Source organism: Dermacentor variabilis, chromosome 6, assembly GCF_050947875.1.
Source record: "Dermacentor variabilis isolate Ectoservices chromosome 6, ASM5094787v1, whole genome shotgun sequence".
NCBI classification, from domain to species: domain Eukaryota; kingdom Metazoa; phylum Arthropoda; class Arachnida; order Ixodida; family Ixodidae; genus Dermacentor; species Dermacentor variabilis.
Window position 1 is genome coordinate 190,888,228 of NC_134573.1, and position 21,501 is coordinate 190,909,728.

At 48.6% G+C, this 21,501-nt stretch overlaps 1 protein-coding gene across 3 annotated transcripts in view; it reads left to right on the forward strand.

Annotated features, from left to right (window-relative positions):
- Positions 1 to 21,501, forward strand: part of Asap (ArfGAP domain of ASAP) — a 221,044-nt gene that overhangs the window by 114,723 nt on the left and 84,820 nt on the right. For all 3 annotated transcript variants that reach the window (XM_075697201.1, XM_075697202.1, XM_075697203.1), the window contains one exon: positions 20,054 to 20,098. In XM_075697201.1, the coding sequence (XP_075553316.1) occupies positions 20,054 to 20,098 (45 nt within the window). The remainder of the gene's footprint in view (positions 1 to 20,053; positions 20,099 to 21,501) is intronic.

The window sequence follows — 21,501 nt, forward strand, 5'->3', positions numbered from 1 at the left end:
GAACGCGATAGCGTTATCGCACCCCATTTGCACCACCTACTCATTCGCTCGGCATGCTCTTGAGTCGCATGCAACAAACCAAAGAACTTGGTGTCTCAGAGGGAGAAACGATCTACGCGAGCCGAACGTCGTGATCGGCACGGACAGCCGGGCCGCGACGCGCCATGAAGGCGGACGCCATCATGGGGCTGATGCCTCGATGGGATCATTCTCTATCTTGCTTGGGAGCACCACGCAGACGCATGACTCGACAGCAGCACGGCGCACATAGCAGGGGACGTTTTCCCACCAGATGCGCTACGGTGCAGCGATCACTTCAGAGGCGTCCCGCATTTGACGCTGCACCTAGGAATCGCGCTGTGAGCGAAAAGAGGAGCCGCGCCGCCTAAACACGAGGGTTCGAGTGACGCACGCTGGAAGTTGGAAGGGGAGAGAGCGAGAAAACTTATTAAATGCAAAGGTATTGGGGCATCCTCGCACCGGTCCCCGCACGGCCCCAATGCGCTCGAACGAGACGAAGGGGAGACGTGGGCTAATGGCGCGCCACCTGTCGGGGCAGCGCCGTACATTGCGAGGAGGGGGTCTTCTGTGTTTGCCGCAAGATGGCTCTGTGTGTGCGGCAAGCGCAGTAGATATGTAGCGGAAACGTACTTCGCTATGTGTTTAACTGGGACTTATGTAATTTAAATGCTCATAATTACCCATATACACCACAGTATAACTTTCTATGACACGTTTCTAAGGCAACACCGCATTCACTAGAGGTGCTTTTGTCCCACTTGGAACCATCGACCTCATGGCTGAGTGGTAGCGTCTCCATCTCACACTCCGGAGACCCTGGTTCGATTCCCACCCAGCCCATCTTGCAACTTGTTTTTATTTATGAATTGCCTACCGCCATTTTTCGCTCACGGCCAACGCCGCCGACGCCAACGACACCGGCTTTTCTGTGACACAAGCTCCTTAACGCTCTCGCGTTAAAGGTGCGGGCACAGTGAACTGCAGCTCTTGCGTCCATGCTCAAGGTACACTTCTGGAGCCCCTAGCTGGCCAAAATGCACTGTGCACTAGCAACATGTTTGGCAAGTCTGCCAATGTCAGTAGTAGTCCTGTTGCACTGCTCCAGGAATCACTCAACTCCTGCGCTGCTCGTTGTAATGCATCAGTGGGTGCAACAGCTGATGGGTACACCATAGTTAATTTTATATGATGTAATTAACTGATTATTACCTATACATGAAACAATGAATAATGCCTATTAGAAATTATATTGAGTTCTTTAAATTTCTAGGGTACATGCTTATTGACAATATTTTCTGGGAGCTTATTTTGATCACCAGTTGCAGCAGGTAACAAACATTGATCAAACACTATTGTTTTGATGGATATGCACTAAATGCTTGCAGGCAAAGGAACGGACCCAGTAGCTCTTGTACATATTTACCCTCATTCTCCTGCTGCATAAGAAACTATAACACCACACTGTGCATACCACTAACATCTGTATTGTGGTCTACCCGACAGGTTTAAAGCTATACTTTCCACACTATTGTAGTTCAATGTCTAAAGGGGAAAGGTCGAGAAGTTGAAAATGTTTTGTTGTGTACAGTCATCACGGCATACAGGCACTACTATATGATGCTAGATTTTAGTTACAATAAAACAGTGCAGTGTTGTAACTTTAAATGCCCTTTTTCCCATGGCTAATGTTTTCAAAGCAAACCACAATGTAATGTCTTTATCACTCAACAAGTGAAATAAGTCCCACAGTGATCTGTGCATAGGCATTGGTACTGGTATTGATGTTTGTTGCATCGAATTGTGCCCAGCTGTTGTCACTTCCTTCACCCAGTCGAGGCACAAGTTTTATACTCAGTGACAAACTATAATAGTATGTATCTACTTTGCTTGTTTTTTTTTGTTTTTTTTTTAAATGCCAGCAGCTCTGATGACAGCAATTTTGCTGGATTTTAGGTTTGTGGAAGTACCTAGGCTGCTATGCATATTGTGAGCGAGTCCTCGATGCAGGCTGTATAGAAGGTATCGGCTATCTCAGGAAAACATTGTTTTTAGCCAAAATTGAGCAGTAAGGACTGTGTGCTGTGAATAAACTACAGCCTGGAAAATACTATAGTATTTTGTCTCTTAGGACAATGTCATTGCAGGTTTCTCATAACCGCCTTCTGCCACAGTAATGTGTGTCTGGTGACTAGGAATTAACTTTCAAGTACAGTAAATTCTTGTTATAATGAGGCCACTTTACTCTAATTATCTCCCCCAGTCCTGACCAAAACGCATGCACTTTAAGCCAGATTACTCGAAGCATAAGCTGCTCCATTTAGAGCAAATTATCAAGGGGCGTGTGCACATCCACCATGGAAGCGTTCGGCTATTTTAAATCAGAGTGAAGCTTTTTGCACCGGGCGAGCGAGCAACCCTCTTCGTCGCCAGCTATGCCATTGCACTGCCTGCGCACCCGGTTCCTCCATGCTGCCCCCACGTGTTGTCAATGGTGAGCGAGGGACCCTCAACCTTTTCGTCACACACCCTTTTCCCCCCTGCTGTGCTTGTTCGTTAACAGCGGTGAGTGGTGCCATGGCCATGGTGGTGTAGAAGTAGTGTGAAAATTGCGCAACAGAACGAACTAATGCTACTCTGTGCCGCCGTCCACCTGCTCAATGTCACCCGAACCAACACGCACTACTTTCCCCGTGCTTGAATGCACGCATGCGTTGGTCAGGGCAGGCTTTGTGAATGTGTGGTTTGTGAATTGCTTCTGTATGTGTGCCTCGCGTGTGCTTTTGTGGTCTTCAGTTGGAAATGGCACCTCCAGTCCCCACGTAGAAGTGTGTGACCTTAGAACCAAGAGTTCTATTGATCTGTGAGGTGGAAAAAGGCAACCAGCAGAAATGTGAAATTGCAAAGCAATGCAGTGTGCTGCCTTCCATGTCATCAACTGTACTGAAACAAGGGAGTTATGCTGGACGGCTTCGAGAAGAGCTTCTCAGCCAAATGAAAGCGCAGCCATGATTCCAAGCACCTTGAAGTGGAGAGTGTGCTTCTTGAGTGGCTAAAAAATGCCAGAAGTGTGGACCTTCCAGTGAATGGACCTGCACCGACAGCAGAAGCCAAAGCTCTAGTGGTCCAGATGAGCAAGCAAAATTTTATATGCAGCAACGGCTGGCTTGAGTGTTTCAAGCAACGGCAGGACATATAGATTCTTGGCTAAAGTGCACCTGTGGGCTAAAGTACACTGTGGTGCAAGCTCCCTACTTCAGTAATATTGACACGCGTACTTATTTATCCTTTTCTCGGGGACATTTAACCCACGAATAACTTAAAAGTTATTGCTCGGCACAGGACATGTATGCATGTATATTGGAAGTTCCTCAAATGTAATCTATGGTTCTATCTGTTGTCTGTTGTCACCGAAGGTTGTGTAATCTGATCGTATAAGCAACATGCATAGTATGGTACTCTGGAAGACACACGGGCAACAGCGATTACTCTGGTACCTTCGATGACTCACATATAGAAGCCAACGCGCTTGACCCGCAGAACAGATTTTCGATGATCACTGACTGTGTTTGCCGCTATCCTTGTTCATTGGCTGTAGCCTGTTTTGAGGGCACAGGTTCTCCCAATAAAGTGATAGTTTCGTCATTCACAGTTTTGTTGCTTTCTCCACCGTCACTACTACATGACAATTCATTCACAACCTAGACGAGGCTGCATTCTACAAATTGTTGCCAAAGTGTATGTATGTGCACTACACCAGGCGGATCCTCATCGGAAGGCAAAGAACGCAAGGTGCGTGTTACTGTGCTGTTAGGTGCAAATGCGGCTCATGAGGACGAGTTTCCTATGTTGATATTGGGGAAGGCAGAGAAATGACAATGCTTTTGCAATATAATGATGCATAAAGAATGTATATATAAAAAAATAAACATGCTTGGATGACTGTAGCTGTTTTTTAGGAGTATGTGCGCCTCCTGGATTGAGAAGTCAAGGCAAAGCATCACCATGTGCTTTTCATTGTTGACAACTGTCCTAGCCATAGGTGGAAAATTTTCATTTTTCCAGGTGGGAGGGCTGGGGCCTGACCAGCTTTCTGGACCCCACCCATGTGTGTGCTTGTGTGTGTGTGTATATGGGTATATGTGCGTTTGTGGGTATATGTGTGTGTGTGTGCGTATATGGCAGCATCCAGGTAGTGCGGCAGTGGCAAGCTGCATGACCAACATGGTGGCAGCGAAAGCAGATTGGTTTGTTGTTTGGGGTTCGCCATTCAGCAGGATTGCATGGTCTGGGAATGAAATAATGGTCATTACAGGTTGTGGACATAGGAATGGGTGCGGAATCATGTCGGGAGACAGAGCAGGCGGTAAGGATGCCAAGGTTTGCAATTTCTTGCCACACAAGTGCTTTAATAACGGAAATAGTGGCGGCCGCTTTTGTTGCAGGTACCGTCAAGTGGTCGTGGATGAAGGGGGGCCGGACTCGCCACTTCAATCTCACGGCGAACGATACGTCTGATGTTCTCTTGAAATGGTCGTGTGGCGGTAAGAGCGGAACAAGAGGACGTGGTAGGGGTGTTTGACAGTCGGGAAAACTGTGGGACGACGCAGCAGCTTTTGGCTACCTCGAAGCGGCGGCCTTCTTTGACGATGGCGTCGACGGTAGAAATGTCGTTATAGACCAGCAAACTGAAGGTGTCATCCACGATGCCTTTAAGGATATGGCCCACCTTGTCAACCTCGGTCTTGTGCTCGTCGACTTTCCGGCAAAGCGCGAGCACTTCCTATATGTAGGAGACATATGATTCGGTCGATGACTGGACACGTGTGGCAAGCTCTTTTCACGCAGCCTGTTGGCCAAATAGATTGCGAAGCCTCTCTTTGAAAATGTCCCATTTGGAGAGCTTGACCTTATGGGTGTGAAACCAGACACGTGATGTCCCGTCCAGATAAAAAATCACATTGACAAGCATGATGGTAGGGCCCCAGTGGTGGCTTTGGCTAACACGCTCATACATGCTGAGCCAGGTGTCGATGTCAATGCCATTTTGGGCGGAGAATGTCCCAGAATCACAGACTAGGAACCGTTACGTACATTGTGGTTGGTGCCGCAGGTGTAGGTGGCAATGGGATGGTTCCGTCAGAAGCCATGGCTGAGAAGACGATGGTATGACCACTTCGGAGCTCCGTGGCAAGGATGGGGAACGTTCCACCTCCACCACAATGTTAGGCGAAGGACGAGTCACTAAGACGAGCAACTATTAACAGGTTATATTTACAAAAGCGGTTGCAGTGATGACGTTAGATTTACCGCGTGAGCCCCGTTCGTTCTTCCTTCTCTTTTCTCGAGTGATGGCGCCCATGCGCCTCGTTCAAACAGTCAAATGCCGCACACATGTAGCAATAAATTTACCACACGAGCCCTGTTCGTTCTTCCTTCTCTTTTCTCGAGTGATGGCGCCCACACTCCTCGTTCGAACAGTCAAATGCCACACACGTGTAGCAATATTTCCATATATTGTGTCTGTGCATGGTGTTCACAGTGGAAGTTAAACAAATTATGAAGTGAAAAAAATATAAATGAGAGGTAGCCGCTGCTGGTGCCTCTAATTCATTTGCCCTCCTGTGGTCAGGATTTGCATAAATAAAGCGAAGACATTAATTAACAGCCGTGCACATCCGCACCAGCAGTGATGCACTAAGCTTTTAGCCACAGTAAAATTGTAAGTGAAAAGGTAGAGGCAACACAAAAGAAACCTCAAATGATGTGGGTAACAGAACTCTGGTGATGATGCCTTAGGAATTGAGGGTAGGCTTCACCATCGCCGCGGAGAAGGGGGGAGGGGAGGGGGACTTTGCTTCCCTGGTAAAGTTTGCAGGGAGCTTGGGCCCTGAAGCCTGCCTCCCCCCCCCCCCCCCCCAATTCCACATAGTTGCTGCCATTGGTCCCAGCCATGGCAAGATTGGCAGTGTCAAAGTGATCACTTTGGAGTTTCTGCCAGCAAACAGAACCACAATATTGCAGCCTATGTATTGGGGAATTATTGAGATCACATGAAAGCTATACCAGAAGAGTCTTTTTCCAATGCATGCTCATCGCATATTGACACATGTACTTTACTTGTCTTTCTTTCCCGTTTAAGAAATGTTATCACTCAGCGCAGGACGCGCCTGCACATTTCGGAAGTTTCTCGAATGTTATCGAGGATTCTATTGGGTGTCTGTTGTTGCTGAACCTTGTGTAATATTATTGCTTGTATGCGCAACACAAATTGTGTAGAACGTTTTGGAATAGACACGGGCACCAGCGATTATTCTGGACCCTTCAATGACTCACATGAAAGCTCACATGCTTGCCCTGCAGATCAGATTTCGACGATCAACGTTCATGTTCACCGCTATCGCTGTGCTTTAAGTGTACCTTACTTTTGTGGGCACAAGTTTGCCCAATAAAATTTGGTTTCGTCATTCACGTATTTCCCGCTGTATTATTCACCGTTACTACTATATGACATCTGGTGGAAGACTGGGTACATTCATGTACCGAACGTCCTCGCAAGGCTGTCAGCCAAGTCCGAGCCACGAAGACAACATCAACGTTGCCAAGGACCAACGAGCTAGCCGCAGGTTGCAAGGACTGCCCCTGGAGCACGGACTTTTGCCTGAGAAGACCAGAAAGTGCATGGCCACAACAGCAGCCACAATGACAGTCCCAGTGTCGCCAATGCTGATCATGCTGCAGCAGCCCAGGAATGCACCGACGTTCCGTGGTTCAACATTTGAGGACCCGTAAAGCTGGCTGGAGACGTATGAGAGGGTCACTACATTTCACAGCTGGAACAGCGACGGCAAGCTGCACCATGTTTTTTTCACATTGAAAGACACCGCCAGGACATGGCTCAATAATCGAGAAGCCACCTTAACGACGTGGGACCTGTTCCAAAGCGGCTTCTTGCAGACATTCACAAGCGTCATGTGCAAAGAGTGAGCCCAAGCTCTACTAGAGACCCGAGTACAGCTGCCCAATGAGGCCAAAGCGATCTTCACGGAGGAGGTGGCCCGTCTTTTCCGGCACACTGACCCCAAAAAGTCGGAGGAGGAAAAAGTCTGCTTTCTGATGCGGGGCGTCAAGCAAGAACTTTTTGCCAGACTGATGCATAACCCGCCGAAGACCTTAGCTGATTTTCTACAGAGGCATCGATGATTGAGAAAACTATAGAAATGCGCACAAAGCAATATAACCGCCAAGTGCTCACGCCGCAGCACCCCATCCAAGCACTGGGTTCTGACGACTTTCAAGAGACCATCAGGGCCGTTGTGCATGAAGAACTGTGCAAGATGTTGCCTTATTCGCAACCTCAGCCAGAAGCGATGACATACGCCGCCATCGCCTGCCAGCATGGTCCACCTCCTCACCCACACCAGGGCCCCACAGCACTGCAATTCCATCGTCTACCGCCGTCGCTGCCAGCATGCTCGACCGTCACCCAGCACAGCATTCCACAGAAGACCTGCGTTTGGCACGCCTCCAACCATCGTCCGCTGGGTTATCACTGTGGAGAAGCATGCCACGTCTACCACCGGTGCCCATACCGCAAAATGGGACTATGAGGGTTCGCCGTCAGCTCGGCGGCCGCAGCAAGGTGGACTCCCTTGTGATATTGCTGACTACCTCGCCACCATTCAGTGGAGCCCTTGACGATCATCCCGTTCGCCGTCACCAGGCCACTATCCGTCACTGCAGCGCCGCCCACACACTGGCCCAGCAAGGGGCCAGTCCTTCAGCCCATATCCGGAAAACTAAAAGCAGCAACCGATGGAGGTGCGGTTTCTGTTCGTCGAACTGACGAAAATCCTCCGCCGCTGCCGAAGACACTATAACTATAACACGCTATAACAGTGACGCGCCGCCATCCTGACGAAGCCTGGAAGCAAAGAATGCACCGACCAAAGTAATCACAGTATCACAGTAATCTACAAGTCCAGACAAAAACACTCTGATGCCGACTGTCTGTCTCGAGCTCCCGTGGACCCGCCGCCCCGAGATGACCAAGACGAGGATACCTTTTTAGGTACACTAAGTGCAGACGACTTTGCCGAGCAGCAGCAAGCTGACCCGGAGCTCAGAAGCCTTACCGAGTACTTGCAAGGCACGACCGTCTTTGTTCCAAGGGTATTTAGATGTGGTTTGCTTTCGTTTTTCTTACAAAACGACATCCTGGGGAAGAATAACATTTTGCCAGACTGTGCAAACTGCCTTCTCGTTGTGCCCGCAGAACTCCAGTCAGAAGCACTGCATGCCGTGCACGATAAGACAGCTGGGCACCTCGGGTCTTCCCATATGCTTGCAAGAATAGAAGAGAAGTAAGATTGGCCACACCTGACCGCCGACATCACCCGTTATGTGAAAACATGTTGAGACTGCCAGCAACGTAAGACGCCACTGACATGGCCGGCAGGATTATTACAGCCGATAAAGCCTCCTAGTTTCAGCAGATGGGGATGAACTTGTTGGGACCATTTCTGACATCAACATCTGGAAACAAGTGTATTGTTGTGGCCACCGACTACCTTACCCGCTACACCGAAATGAAAACCCTGCCCAAAGGTAGTGCAGCAGAAGTAGCCAAATTTTTCGTCAGGAACATCCTGCTGGAACATAGTGCGCCAGAAGTTCTCATTACTGACAGAGGAATGGCTTTTACAACTGAGCTTACTCCAGCCATCCTGCAGTATAGTCGGAGAAGTCACCGGCAGACCACTGCCTGCCATTCGCAGACGAATGGCCTAATGGAACGACTGAACAAGACGCTCGCCGACAGGTAGCGATCTGCATTGAACACATGACATGGGATGCCATGCTCCCGTGTGTCACATTTGCTTACAGCATAGCAGTGCAAGAAACAACACAGATCATGCCATTCAAACTGGTTTACGGAAGGAACCCAACGAAAACTCTCGACACGATGCTGGCGCACGTCACGAACGAAGAAAATGTCGACGTCACCGCTTATCTTGCCAACGAAGGCTACATTGACCTGCTTGGTGTCATACATTTGTTAAACCACTCATGGAAACAGCTGGCACCTTCAGAGATAGCAAAATGTTTTGCGTATGCTGGATTTCCTGGCCACACTTGGGCAAACCTGACAATGACCACCAGGTTTGCGATGATCTCTGCAAAGCTGTGCACAGAATAATTGACGAAGACATGGAAGGCAACTTCGACTCATTTGTGTTGACTGACGCTGAGGTTCCTGTCGTCGCCCCAGCTATGGATGCTGAAGTAGTGGACTTGGCTCTTGGTGGCCTCGATGAGGATGAAGGGCTGATGGGTAAAGAGCACTGTGATATACCAACAGTGACGCAGACACAGGAGAGCCTCTGTCTGCAGCAAAACAAAGTTGAATGCACGGGCAGCGACCACGACCTCATGCTGTACCTGAAAAAAAAAAAAAATGGAGCAGGCATTACTCGCACCTGGCAGTATAACACCCAGCTGACGGCCTTTTTGGCACCTCAGTAAAGGTTTCCTTTGTTGAATATCTCTCACTTATACCACTGTCATGGCCACAGATCGGGATTGTCATAATATATGATACGCGGGAGTGGAAAGTATAAACATACGAAGACAGTGCGCCGTGCGGTGGCGAAGATGACAGCGACTCTGTGCAAATACCCGCAAGGGAGCCATCATCATCATCATCACCACCATCATCATCATCATCATCATCATCATCGATACCAATTTGGGAGTGTCGGCAGTGGCGCTTCGAAAAGCGTGGTGCGAGAGTGTGTGGCCTGTGGCGTGAGCAGTGCGCGAGGTTCGGCGGTCGATGGAAAACAGCTTCCTCGCTGGGCGTCTGGCCCATAGGAGCTATCGCCGCCCGCGCCAATACGCCCCACCCGAAGCAACACTGTCGCCCACTGGGAGGTTACCTCGCCCCGCTCTTCCGCTGGGCACTGGTCCAGGAGGGCTGGCGGTCCTGACCTGGGGCGGTCGAGCATTCGGGTGAGCGGCCACAGGGCTACCCCACCAGCTGTGGACGCGGCCCGGTGACTGCGGCCGGCTACCTGAGCCCCGCGAGGCGGTCCGACCCGGCCGTCCAACCCAGCCGTCTGTCCCGGCCGTCCGACCCAGCTGTCTGACCCGGACGTCCTACACGGCTGTCCGACCCCGCTGGCCAGCATCAGTTCCACGAGGTCTCAGACAAGGCGACACACGCTTCCGCCGGAACTGTAGGCCAATCATAATCCACCGATCCATAGAGATAGTGCATGTCGCCTATGAGGCATTTTAGGAAATTGTCACGTGTGTGTGCCGTTATCTGTGTCGTGTACGTCAATACAAGTCCGATGTGTGTTTGTGCTTTCGCGTACTGCTTCTCCCCTTTTCTGGAGTGATCCGGCCCCAATAACATCACAAACTGGCGAGCTTGCCAGGATTCACTCGCAAATACAGTGAAAGGGGGCAGTTTCGCGTGAGCGCCGACGCACATTAGTAGACGGCACCATGGATTTAGAGAAAATCACAGCGATAGGACTCCAAATAGGATTGTCAGGCGCAGAACCTCGTAGATGGATTGAAGCCGAACAGGCAAAACAAAGGGGCGAGAGAGCTGCGGAGCGAGAGGCAATCAAGGAAGCTGACGAGAGGCAGCGCGAGATCCTCCAAATAAAGCTTCAGCTTCAGGAAGGAGCTCGGAATATGCCGGCAGCGGCTTCTGAAATTTTGACTACGCCCAGCACCTCCTTGTCAACCCTCAATCCACAGAAGTTACTTCCTTTGTTCGACGAGAAATACGATGACTTACACGCTTATTTACAGCAATTTGAGCACGTAGAAACAGGGCAGGACTGGCCACAAGAAAAATGGGCTCTTGCTGTGAGCATGTGTCTAACTGGTGAAGCATTAACTGTGATCGGTCGGATGACTGCCGCCGATTCATTAGATTACCTGAAGGTAAAGAAAGCTTTGCTACAGAGGCTTCAATTCACGGCTCAAGGCTACCAAGAGAAGTTTCGGAAGGCACGAGCAGTAGAGGGCGAAACTGGAAGACAGCAGCAAGAATTTCAGCCTATTTTGACCATTGGATTGAGATGGCTAATGTGCCTAAAACATATGAAGGTCTACGAAATCACATGATCTCTGAACAGTTTCTGCGTTGTTGTGAGCCAAAGCTAGTCATTTTCTTGAAGGAGCGAGAGTGCAAATCCCTTGACGAACTTGCTAGCATGACGGATCGCTTTCTTGAAGCGCAGAACTGGACAAACCTAGGAAAGGGTCCCGACAACACAAAGGATTTTGGTGGGAAAAACATTGAAGCTCCCAGGAAACCGCAACTTATGTGCACCCTCTGTCACCAGTTTGGACATTTGGCTCCTGACTGCTGTGCCCCACCTAAGCGTATGCTGAAGTGGGAGTTGTGCGACAGAACGGGACATACAGCTGAAAATTGCCGAACTCAGTACGGGGACAACAAACCAAGTTCTGCGTGTGCATTTACCAAATCTCGACCAGTCCGGACTCGTCCAGTGAAAGAATCAAAGCGTCCAGGAAAGAAGACTCGCCGATCAAGTGACAGCGAGGACAAAAACCCTGGGACTGCTGTAACTTTCCTGATCAACGGGATGCCAGTGGTTGAAGGTCGGCTGATGGGAAGAAGTGTTTGTTTATTACGAGACACCGGTTGTAATACCGCAATTGTCAGACGGGAACTCGTTCCAGAGGTGTATATGACGGGAAGAAAGAGGAACGTTGTTCTTCTGGACAGCTCAACAAGTTACCTGCCTGAAGCTGTCGTACAAGTGAACACGCCGTATTTTACAGGCAAGTTAACAGTGGTATGTATGGACGAGCCCCTCTACGACCTTGTTCTGGGAAATCTTCCAGGCGTCAGAGGACCATACGATCCGGATTCTGACTGGAAGCACCCCGCTGCTCACAACGCTGAGTCGTCGCCGATAGAAATGAAGCTGAATAAGGCGCCTAGGAAGCCTCAGCATGTATCGAGCGTGGCTGAAGCCAGAACTGAAGAATAAGGCAAGATTCGTCCCTTGTGCGTTCCGACAAACGTCCTACGTGACGTGACAAAAGGACAACTCATTAAGGAACAGCGGAAAGACCCCACGCTGAAACATAGTTTTGCCAAAGTGAGCAAGTCGTTTAACTCGGGAAAGGGTCACAGTTACGAATTCGTTGAAAAAAAAGGATTGTTGTATCGCCTTTACCACCAGGCCACTGGCAGAACCTTTAAGCAGGTGGTCATACCAAAAGCATTTAGACATGGCGTATTAGAAGTGGCTCATGAAAACATCATGGCAGGACATAAAGGTATCAGGAGAACAACCGATCGTGTCCTACAAGAATTTTATTGGCCAGATGTGCACAGAGATGTAAAACGCTTCGTGAAGTCGTGCGACAAGTGCCAAAAGACAACCGCTAAAGGGACAGTACAGGCCGCTCCACTTCCTCGTCGGTGCCTGCAAAAATACGACCAGTTCGTTCGGTCCTGAAAATTTAGAAGCGCCGACACAAGATCCTCCGAAGTCGAGAAAGCGCCGGGGACCAGGACAGCGGAAACAAGCCCACAGAGGAGCGCGCCAGGCACGTCAACAGAGTGTTGCGTTGGAGTCTCCTTTTGCAGGAGTATTCTTTTACTATTAACTATATAAAAGATTGTGACAATGTCGGAGCTGACAACTTGAGTCGCGCGTAATCACATGCTCATTTAGCAAAATGCGATTGGACAATGCGACCACTCAAGTATTTAATCTTTATTTGAAAGCGAACAGACTTGTGCATTAGTACTTTAACTGGGCGCAACGCCCTGTGAACAATGTGTGTCGTGTGCGTACATGAACAAGTGGACAAACGTACACGACAATTTTTCTTTTTCTCTTTTTTTCCATCCCGCGTCCTTGTCTTAGAATAGTTGTGAACAACTTTCTCGAGAAGGGGGGTATTGTCATAATATATGGTACGCGGGAGTGGAAAGTATAAACATAGGAAGACAGTGCGCCGTGCGGTGGCGAAGATGACAGCGACTCTGTGCAAATACCCACAAGAGAGCCATCATCATCATCATCATCGACACCAATTTTGGAGCGTCGGCAGTGGCGCTTCGAAAAGCGTGGCGCGAGAGTATGTGGCCCGTGGCGTGAGCAGTGCGCGAGGTTCGGCGGTCGACGGAAAACAGCTTCCTCGCTGGGCGTCTGGCCCATAGGAGCTATCGCCGCCCGCGCCAATACGCCCCACCCGAAGCAACACTGTTGCCCGCTGGGAGGTTACCTCGCCCCGCTCTTCCGCTGGGCACTGGTCCAGGAGGGCTGGCGGTCCTGACCTGGGGCGTTCGAGCATTCGGGTGAGCGGCCACAGGGCTACCCCACCAGCTGTGGACGCGACCCGGTGACTGTGGCCGGCTACCTGAGCCCCGCGAGGCGGTCCGACCCGGCCGTCCGACCCGGCCGTCCGACCCGGCCGTCCGACCCGGCCGTCCGACCCGGCCGTCCGACCCGGCCGTCCTACACGGCTGTCCGACCCCGCTGGCCAGCATCAGTTCCACGAGGTCTCAGACAAGGCGACACACGCTTCCGCCGGAACTGTGGGCCAATCATAATCCACCGATCCATAGAGATAGTGCATGTCGCCTATGAGGCATTTTGGGAAATTGTCACGTGTGTGTGCCGTTATCTGTGTCGTGTACGTCAATACAAGTCCGATGTGTGTTTGTGCGTTTCCGTGCTGCTTCTCCCCTTTTCTGGAGTGATCCGGCCCCAATAACATCACAGGGATAACGCTCGATCCTGATCTGGCTCGATCACGATGGAGAGTGCACCATATGACACCCATATTAAGCTTCCACGGAGTTGTTAAGATATTTCAGCTATACTTTCTTAGCTTTAAAGGGGTGAGAAGAGGTTTATTGGCGGCTCCTAAGGCAAAAGCGCGGCGACCGGGAACGGCGAGACAGCCCGAAGCACTGTCCAAAAAAGGCGACAGTAATCAACAGCGCGAGCGGGGCCGAGCCGCGCGTTGGCGATGTGTCTGTGCCGCGAGGCGCGTCTTCTTCTTCACAATCTCCCCCCGGACAAAAAGAGCCATCCTGGCGCCTTAAGAATCAGGAGGCAGAGGGTCGTGGTAGGGCTTGAGACGCGAGACGTGGACAATGTCACGTCCACGCCGGCGCAAGTCTGCAGGTGGTGACAGTGGCTCGATTAGAAAATTCACCGGAGATGTTTGCTCCAAGACTCGGTAAGGCCCTTCGAATTTTGGGATGAGTTTCGAGGAAAGCCCCGGAGTCTGGAAAGGCACAGACAACCACACAAGAACGCCTGGAGCGTAGGTGGTGTTCGGAAGCGTGTCGGTGCGGTTTTCTTTCTGGCGCTGCTGTTGCTCGGCCATAAAGGAGCGCGCTAGCTGGCGGCATTCTTCGGCCTGTCGGGCGACGTCGGACACAGGTAGACACTCGGAGGCGTCAGAACGGTATGGAAGGAGCGTGTCGATGGTATGCGTAGACTGACGACTTCGGACACAGTGCGCGGATTCCTGGCTAGAAGCATCTGGAAAGCGCCGTCATCGATGCCCTTCAGTATATGGTGAATTCGCTCAGCTTCGGGCATTGCCGCGTTGACTCGTTTACACAGGTCCACGACGTCTTCAATGTAGCTCGTGAATGTTTCTGCCGTCTGCTGTGCTCGGGCACGCAAGCGTTGTTCAGCGCGCAGTTTGCGAACAGCGGGTCGGCCGAACACTTCTGTAAAGGTGGTCTTGAAGATTGACCATGTGGGTAAGTCACTTTCGTGGTTGTGAAACCAGAGTTGGGCAACACCAGCCAGATAAAAGATGACGTGGGTTAACTTCGCTGGATCATCCCACTTGTTGTGCGCACTCACCCGTTCATATGACGCCAACCAAACTTCTACGTCTTCGTCGTCTGCACCGCTGAAGATCTTGGGGTCGCGTTGTCGTGCAACGCCGGTGCAAGTGACGGACTGTGGCGTCGGCGCCGTTTGGGATGAGCTGTCGGTCATGGCGGGCGATAGCGTTCTTGATCGCAGCTCCAGGGTTACAAGCGACGGGGTTTGAGTCCCCGCACCTCCACCAATTGAGAAGAGGTTTATTGGCGGCTCCTAAGGCAAAAGCGCGGCGACCGGGAACGGCGAGACAGCCCGAAGCACTGTCCAAAAAAGGCGACAGTAATCAACAGCGCGAGCGGGGCCGAGCCGCGCGTTGGCGATGTGTCTGTGCCGCGAGGCGCGTCTTCTTCTTCACAGGGGCAGTTGCTTTTATCGAGTTACCTCTTATGTGGAATTTTTTGCCATCCCACTCACTTTGTTATAACAAGGGTTTTGGTTGTTTTCACTTGCCTACTAAGTAAAGCGCATAAGTTCCTGTGCATTTTTTACCCTCTGAGCTTGTGCATAATGGCTTAGGAATCCAACTTGTGTCTGTGAAGATTGCATCACTGTAGTAAAAGCTGGCGGCTGAAGAAAGGGACTTTTTAGGTAATGTTGTAGAATGGGAAGCTGTATAAGAATATTGCATTGTTATAAAGACGCAATATAAGTTGAAATGAGAATATTAGCACCAGGATTCAAACTTGCCATGCGTCACATATCAGCCAAACTCATTACCAGCAGGGCTACAATGTAGGGTGTGTGTTAATATATATCGACCTTTTTTAGATAAGCAACGCACTTAGTTTATAATTATGCATAGCACACAATTAAGGGAATGCGAGTGATAAGCTTAAAGAGGCCCTGAAACGCTTTTCTACCTAATCATAGAACAGCCTCACTATTAAAGAATGTCTCCTCATGAATTTCCTGCCGCACAAATTTTTCAACTATTTCAGTATAAGTGGAGTTCGAGGTTCTGTAAATACCCATTAACTAGAAGCTGTAAGAATGTGTAAAAATTTCTAGATTAGTAGATTTTTCAGATCAGCAAAGTCACGAAAGTAGAAGCCCTTCGTCCACACAGAGATCACATGGAACTTTTGCGAAATACCGCTAGAAATATTTTCGGCTACTTTTGCATGCTAGTGACGCTGCCCCGTTGTCTTTTGCCTGCTATTTTCGAAGTCAAGATTTTGAGATATCTGAAGTGTGGCGCAAGAACTTTTCGAGATAAGAGGTGAAAAACACGTGGGTTGAAAGCACGACCAGAAAAAAAATTTCGGCTTAGTCGATATTGCAAGATATCAGAGTTCGAGTTTATGAAGGTTTGCAGAAGGCCCCACCCAAAAATTGGCCATTTCCATTTTATTATTATTATTACGATGCTGTTTCCAGTTTAGGTGTATGCGTTGCTCTCTCGAGAGACGGAATGGGTGCTCAGGCTATTTTGCATCACCGCGCCCCTGGAGATCCACAGATTAATATCGGAGCACGCAGTTGTCAGAGGCCAGAGGGCCTGTCGCAGCACCCTGTGGTGACTGCATCTACACTAGCAGCAGGCCGATGCGATCTCTGAGGACACGTGCAGTAGACGCAGTTGTGCACAGCAGTCATGTGTAGATCGAAAGTGCAAAGATGAAAAAAATACTTCCTTGGTCTTCTCGATATCACAGGCATATATACCTCTCATTCAATTCAAGATCAGCAATAAGAGTGTTATCAAGAATGTCCTTGCGATCACGAAATCTTTCAATGCCAGTTGGTTGGCTGCTTGCAATGTAGCTACTGACAACATTGCGAAGGAGAGAGCAAGTGATTTTTAACTGTTTTTGATACGAGATAGTAAATTCACTGCTGCTTGCAAAAGACTGAAAAGGGAAGGCTGCTCTTGAGTTACCGCTGGGTAAACTGAAGCCAGTGCAAAAGCACACTGTCGATAGACACTGCAAATGTTTGTTTTCTGCTGCATCTTCACAACAAGGTCACATATTTGCTCTCATGCAGCTGTTAACATTAATTTTGTGTCTTCACCATTGTCGTGGTGCAACAGGTACTATCAGCACCTTGTGAGCATGCCACTGGAGCAGTGCAAGCTCCAGATTTCATACAGTGCCTATCACTTTATGCATGCAGATGCTTGGAAAGAAAAAAATGAGCGTTGCATGAAATAGAAGGCTTGCAGTGCTCCGCTAGCATGTTTACGATACTCCGATGAGCATCACGACCACCAAAAACACGAAAGCAGAGGCGGTATTTCCTGGCAATAATGACTGTGCAGCTTCATGTGAGCAAATGATTAAGGAAAAGAAAAGAAAAAGAAAACGAACCATTATAAGATACAGCTCTGTGACACACAAAAAAAAAAAGCCTTTTCTGTGCATGTACAGCACTAGGTCCCAGCCGGTGACAAATGGTATCACTCCTGAAGTGCCACTCTGTGTGGGTTTCATTCTGGCATAACCTTCAACCAAAGCACAGTGTCATGTACATAGTGCACATGAGAGTGCGAGAGTCTGTGTTGTTGGTAGAGCATGGTGAGATGGCAGCAGTAACATGCGTGAATTTGATAGTGGGGCCGTTTTGGTGCATTGTCAAGTAGCAGGTAGCTTGCGGGAGTTTTGAACTGCCGCATCAGATGAGTCGCCAACAGAGTGGTGCACCACCAGATTTTGCCTTGATCAGGAATTGTTAATTACAAACTTAAAAAAAAAATGGTTTGTTATCTTCATTTATGAAACATTTCGGCTTCGTTAAAACAAGATTTTAAATGCATGGCTTTCTATAGGAATCTTAAAGGGTCTTATGATTGCGTTGTTATATCCATTAGTTTATTATAGGTCATAACGCCATCATAATGAGGTTTGAGTGTATTAAGCCTTTGTAGCAACAAGCTCAGCACCTCATAAGCCCCCTGATCAGCTGCTACATCCATGAGCATTGTTCTTGTGAACAAACGTTGAGTGAATATTGGTGGTGAGCATCTCCATTTATCTACAGTGTTAAGTTGCATGAGTGCCTAGCTTTTAAAAACAGTAAAGGTGGCTGCCTGCTTTACCATGACTTCTTTCTCAGTGAAACGGGCTTACCAAAAAATGAATGAAGATGCATTCTGAGTCCCCCTGGACATAGCAAGACGTGTTGGTCCCCATGCAAACACCACATCACAGCAAGAGGGATATTCAAAAACATTCAAGACCAAAAGAGCAGTATAATGTAGTGATTTGCTTTTTATTACTTTTTGCTGCAGTGCACTTGTTAAGTAACAATGCAAAGCAAGCAAGAACATGAAGAAGCATTTTGCTAATGAAAACATGGTTTGTGAGGGGTGCTGTTGTAGGCTAGGCCAAAACTGAAAGCAGTGCATCAAACGCATTGTGATGCATGTTCTGAAGCTCTGTTCCGATTGCCTGTATAGCCACAGCAGGTTTCCAGTGACATTTGCAATGAAAACACTGGACTTTCATTATTAACATGAAAGAGTGAAAAAGTTATTTTTCTAAATGCTGAATTGTATATGTAGTGTGGTGCAATTTGAGCGCATGCAAACTATGTAGTTGAGGGTACTGGCATGTTGACAGTACGGTCGAAAAATGTCGGTGACATGAAAGAAAAGATAGGTTCCTCTATACTCTGTCCCAGTAGTTCCTTGTGTCACTGTATAAGCTGCAGGACTTCTTAGCCAATAGGAAGGCTGAATGCCCCTCAAGATGTGTTCATCCGCACCTCGTCGTCTGCTCAATATCGGCTCGCCATTCTGTTGATACGTGCTCCACGAGTGGTGGAGTGACACAACAAATATTTTGGCGTTTTAACCATAAGGTGCATTCTCATGAATGTGCCGGCAGAGCTTCGCTTCACTTGTCCACTTTGGCACCAGTTTCTTGCAGCCTCCTTATCCTTAGCCAGTAGTAACGGTGAATGCCCCTATATATGTTCAACTGCGCCACATCGCCTGCTTGCCATCTATTTGCTGTTTGCTTGCCACCGTCATCACATGCCATACTAGAGTGGAGTAGTAAATTAATGATGCAGCGAACAATTAGGCCTTTATAGCGTTCTGCATTGTCAGTGTATCACCAGTGCTAATGCTGTTGCGCCATCTGTTAACTGAAAATCAAATCATTTTTATGGCTTGGCATCGCCTCTGTACTCTTTTCAGCATCAAAACAAACAGCTGATCTCAATAATAACAACAAAACATACTTAATGCTTTACCCTCAGTGTGAGATAGGCGATGACGTATTTTACCATTTATTTCTTGCTGTCAGGGCAGATAGCCGGCAGCAAGGGCGAATTCGGATCGAAGTGACTGGTCTGGGCTGTATGGGTGCTGTCATGTTGCTAACAATGATGGTTAGGGTAGCTATTACCGTTAACAGCGGTAACCGCCACAGTTTATTGCGGTATACTATGTGCATGCACAAATGGCCTAACATGTCATGTATTGCTGCAATGTATCATGTACCAAGCAAAAATAAAACCCTCTAGTCCCGCCAGTTATGCCCAGAACTACATTTCGCTGTGGAAGGACATTGCCTGTGTACACCTCGTACCTTCGCAGTGCTGCAAGTTACTGTGTTAGTGTTAGTTAGTGTCAATTCCTGTGTGGATAGCTCTGCATCATTAATGATCTTTAATAGCATCCACATGGTCATTGCTGCAGCTTGAACACAAGTGGGCTGTTTCATTACCTCATCAATGACTGTGTGTGAACTTCATGTGCACACACCAAAGAACATAACCAATTGTGCAAGGCAAAATTACTCAACCTTTGTGAAGACATCAGATCTGCTTGTGTGGATCTGTGGCTATGGTGTTCAGCTGCAGGTTTGCAGTGGCTGCCATGGATGTGAAGTACAAGATCATTCATGTACTTGGATTTTAAACGCAAGTTGGGAAACCCCAGATGGTCTTAATTACTCTGGAGCCCTCTATTATGGCATTTCTCACAGCCCTTCCAATACCTTGGGATCTGTACACCTTTGAAGTCAAAATCTGCACAGCAAAAATGAATGGCCTAAGTGCGACCAGTTGTACAAATCTTAATCTCGCTGCTTTCTATAAAACAGAGTGCATAAAAATCAACTTTCTTATTGTTATGTGAAAATGATCTGAGCATCTCATTTAAATTACAGATGCCCCCTGCAAGAAAACCTGCGGACAGTCAGAGTGATCAGCAGGTATGTGAAATTACCTGCACAGCTACTGCAAGAAATTGTACTCCTTGTGAAGTGTGCATTCTGATGACACAAGCATGACAGGACACCTTGAACATTGTGACATGCTGTGCACAGAGCATGCTTGCACATAATACGTGTACATAGTTCACTGTACACTTGTCATTGTCACACTCTCTCCTTTTCCTTCTCCCATACGTAGAGCATCAGGCCAAAGACAAAGCTCCTCCGGCAGACCTCTCTGCTTCTCTCACATTAAAAATGCTCTTTCCTTCTTGATGACAGAAGTTTCTTAGGAATGTGGAAAATATCCTGACTGATAGGGGAGGACAGTTATAATAGTATTTTTCTATTTATCTGTAATGTGTTATATGTAACTTGGTGATGCTACCTCTGTGCCAGTTGCGCCAAACTTCGCCAATGGGCGAACCCTGCTACATCCCGTTACATTTCCGCAAAATATGAGAAATATGCGCTCACCCTGCCCCTAAAGGGTGGCTTGACTTTTAAAAACGGAACCAAGTGCTCAAGAGCCGTTTTTCTGCCTTATTGAAAGTGGCATGGCATAGACCAGCAGCTGCATTAACTCTGTGGCGGGTCAAGCCTCCCCAGTTAAACCTGGATCGTACCAGTGCTTCATCAGTGGGCTGTTGTCTATTTTCAATACCTTCTGCCCCGCTGCATGCAGGTTGCCTAGGAAATGGCAGAGGGTCGATTTTAAGCCAGCAGCGAGCGATTGCAATGGTGCCCAGCAATATGACCAGTGTAAATCAGGTGACCGAAGTTCGTGACGCTGTATGGTGTTTTGCTTGATTTTTTTAACATATCATACACGGTGTCACATAAATTGCAGCCACGAACAAAGTTCCCGCCATAAAATTGGTCACCTATCCCCCACTTTCGTTAGTGAGGTGGTTTCGCGGCTTCAGGAATGCCATTCGGCCGCTACTAAGATTTTGGTCGACCCAGCACCAAACAGCAACTTGCACCACAGAATACTCAAGTAGTGGTGCTGATTAGGCCTAGCTGCATCGTATGGCCATGACAAAAATTCACTGCGAGCAGGTCGTCGCAGCAAGGTGGTTGTCAATATGTTCGGACCAGTAAACCGCTGTGGTGATTGGATGTCACATCACGGGCTAGAGTGGCACCCTGAAGGCGAGATTGGGCCTGTGGCTAACATGCCAGCAACTACTGGGAATGCGTTTTGTTTGTTTAATACACTTAATGAACGCAACGGTGAAACCTCGCTTGTAGGCAGAAAGCTACAAACTGACTGCGCATCAGAGCCTAACCTGATAATGTTGCACAGTCAAAGGCTGATATCTGCACTTCATGACGGCATGCGATGCACATCGAGCTGTGCAATGAGCAAAAGCAAAACACCTCTGCAGACACGACCATCA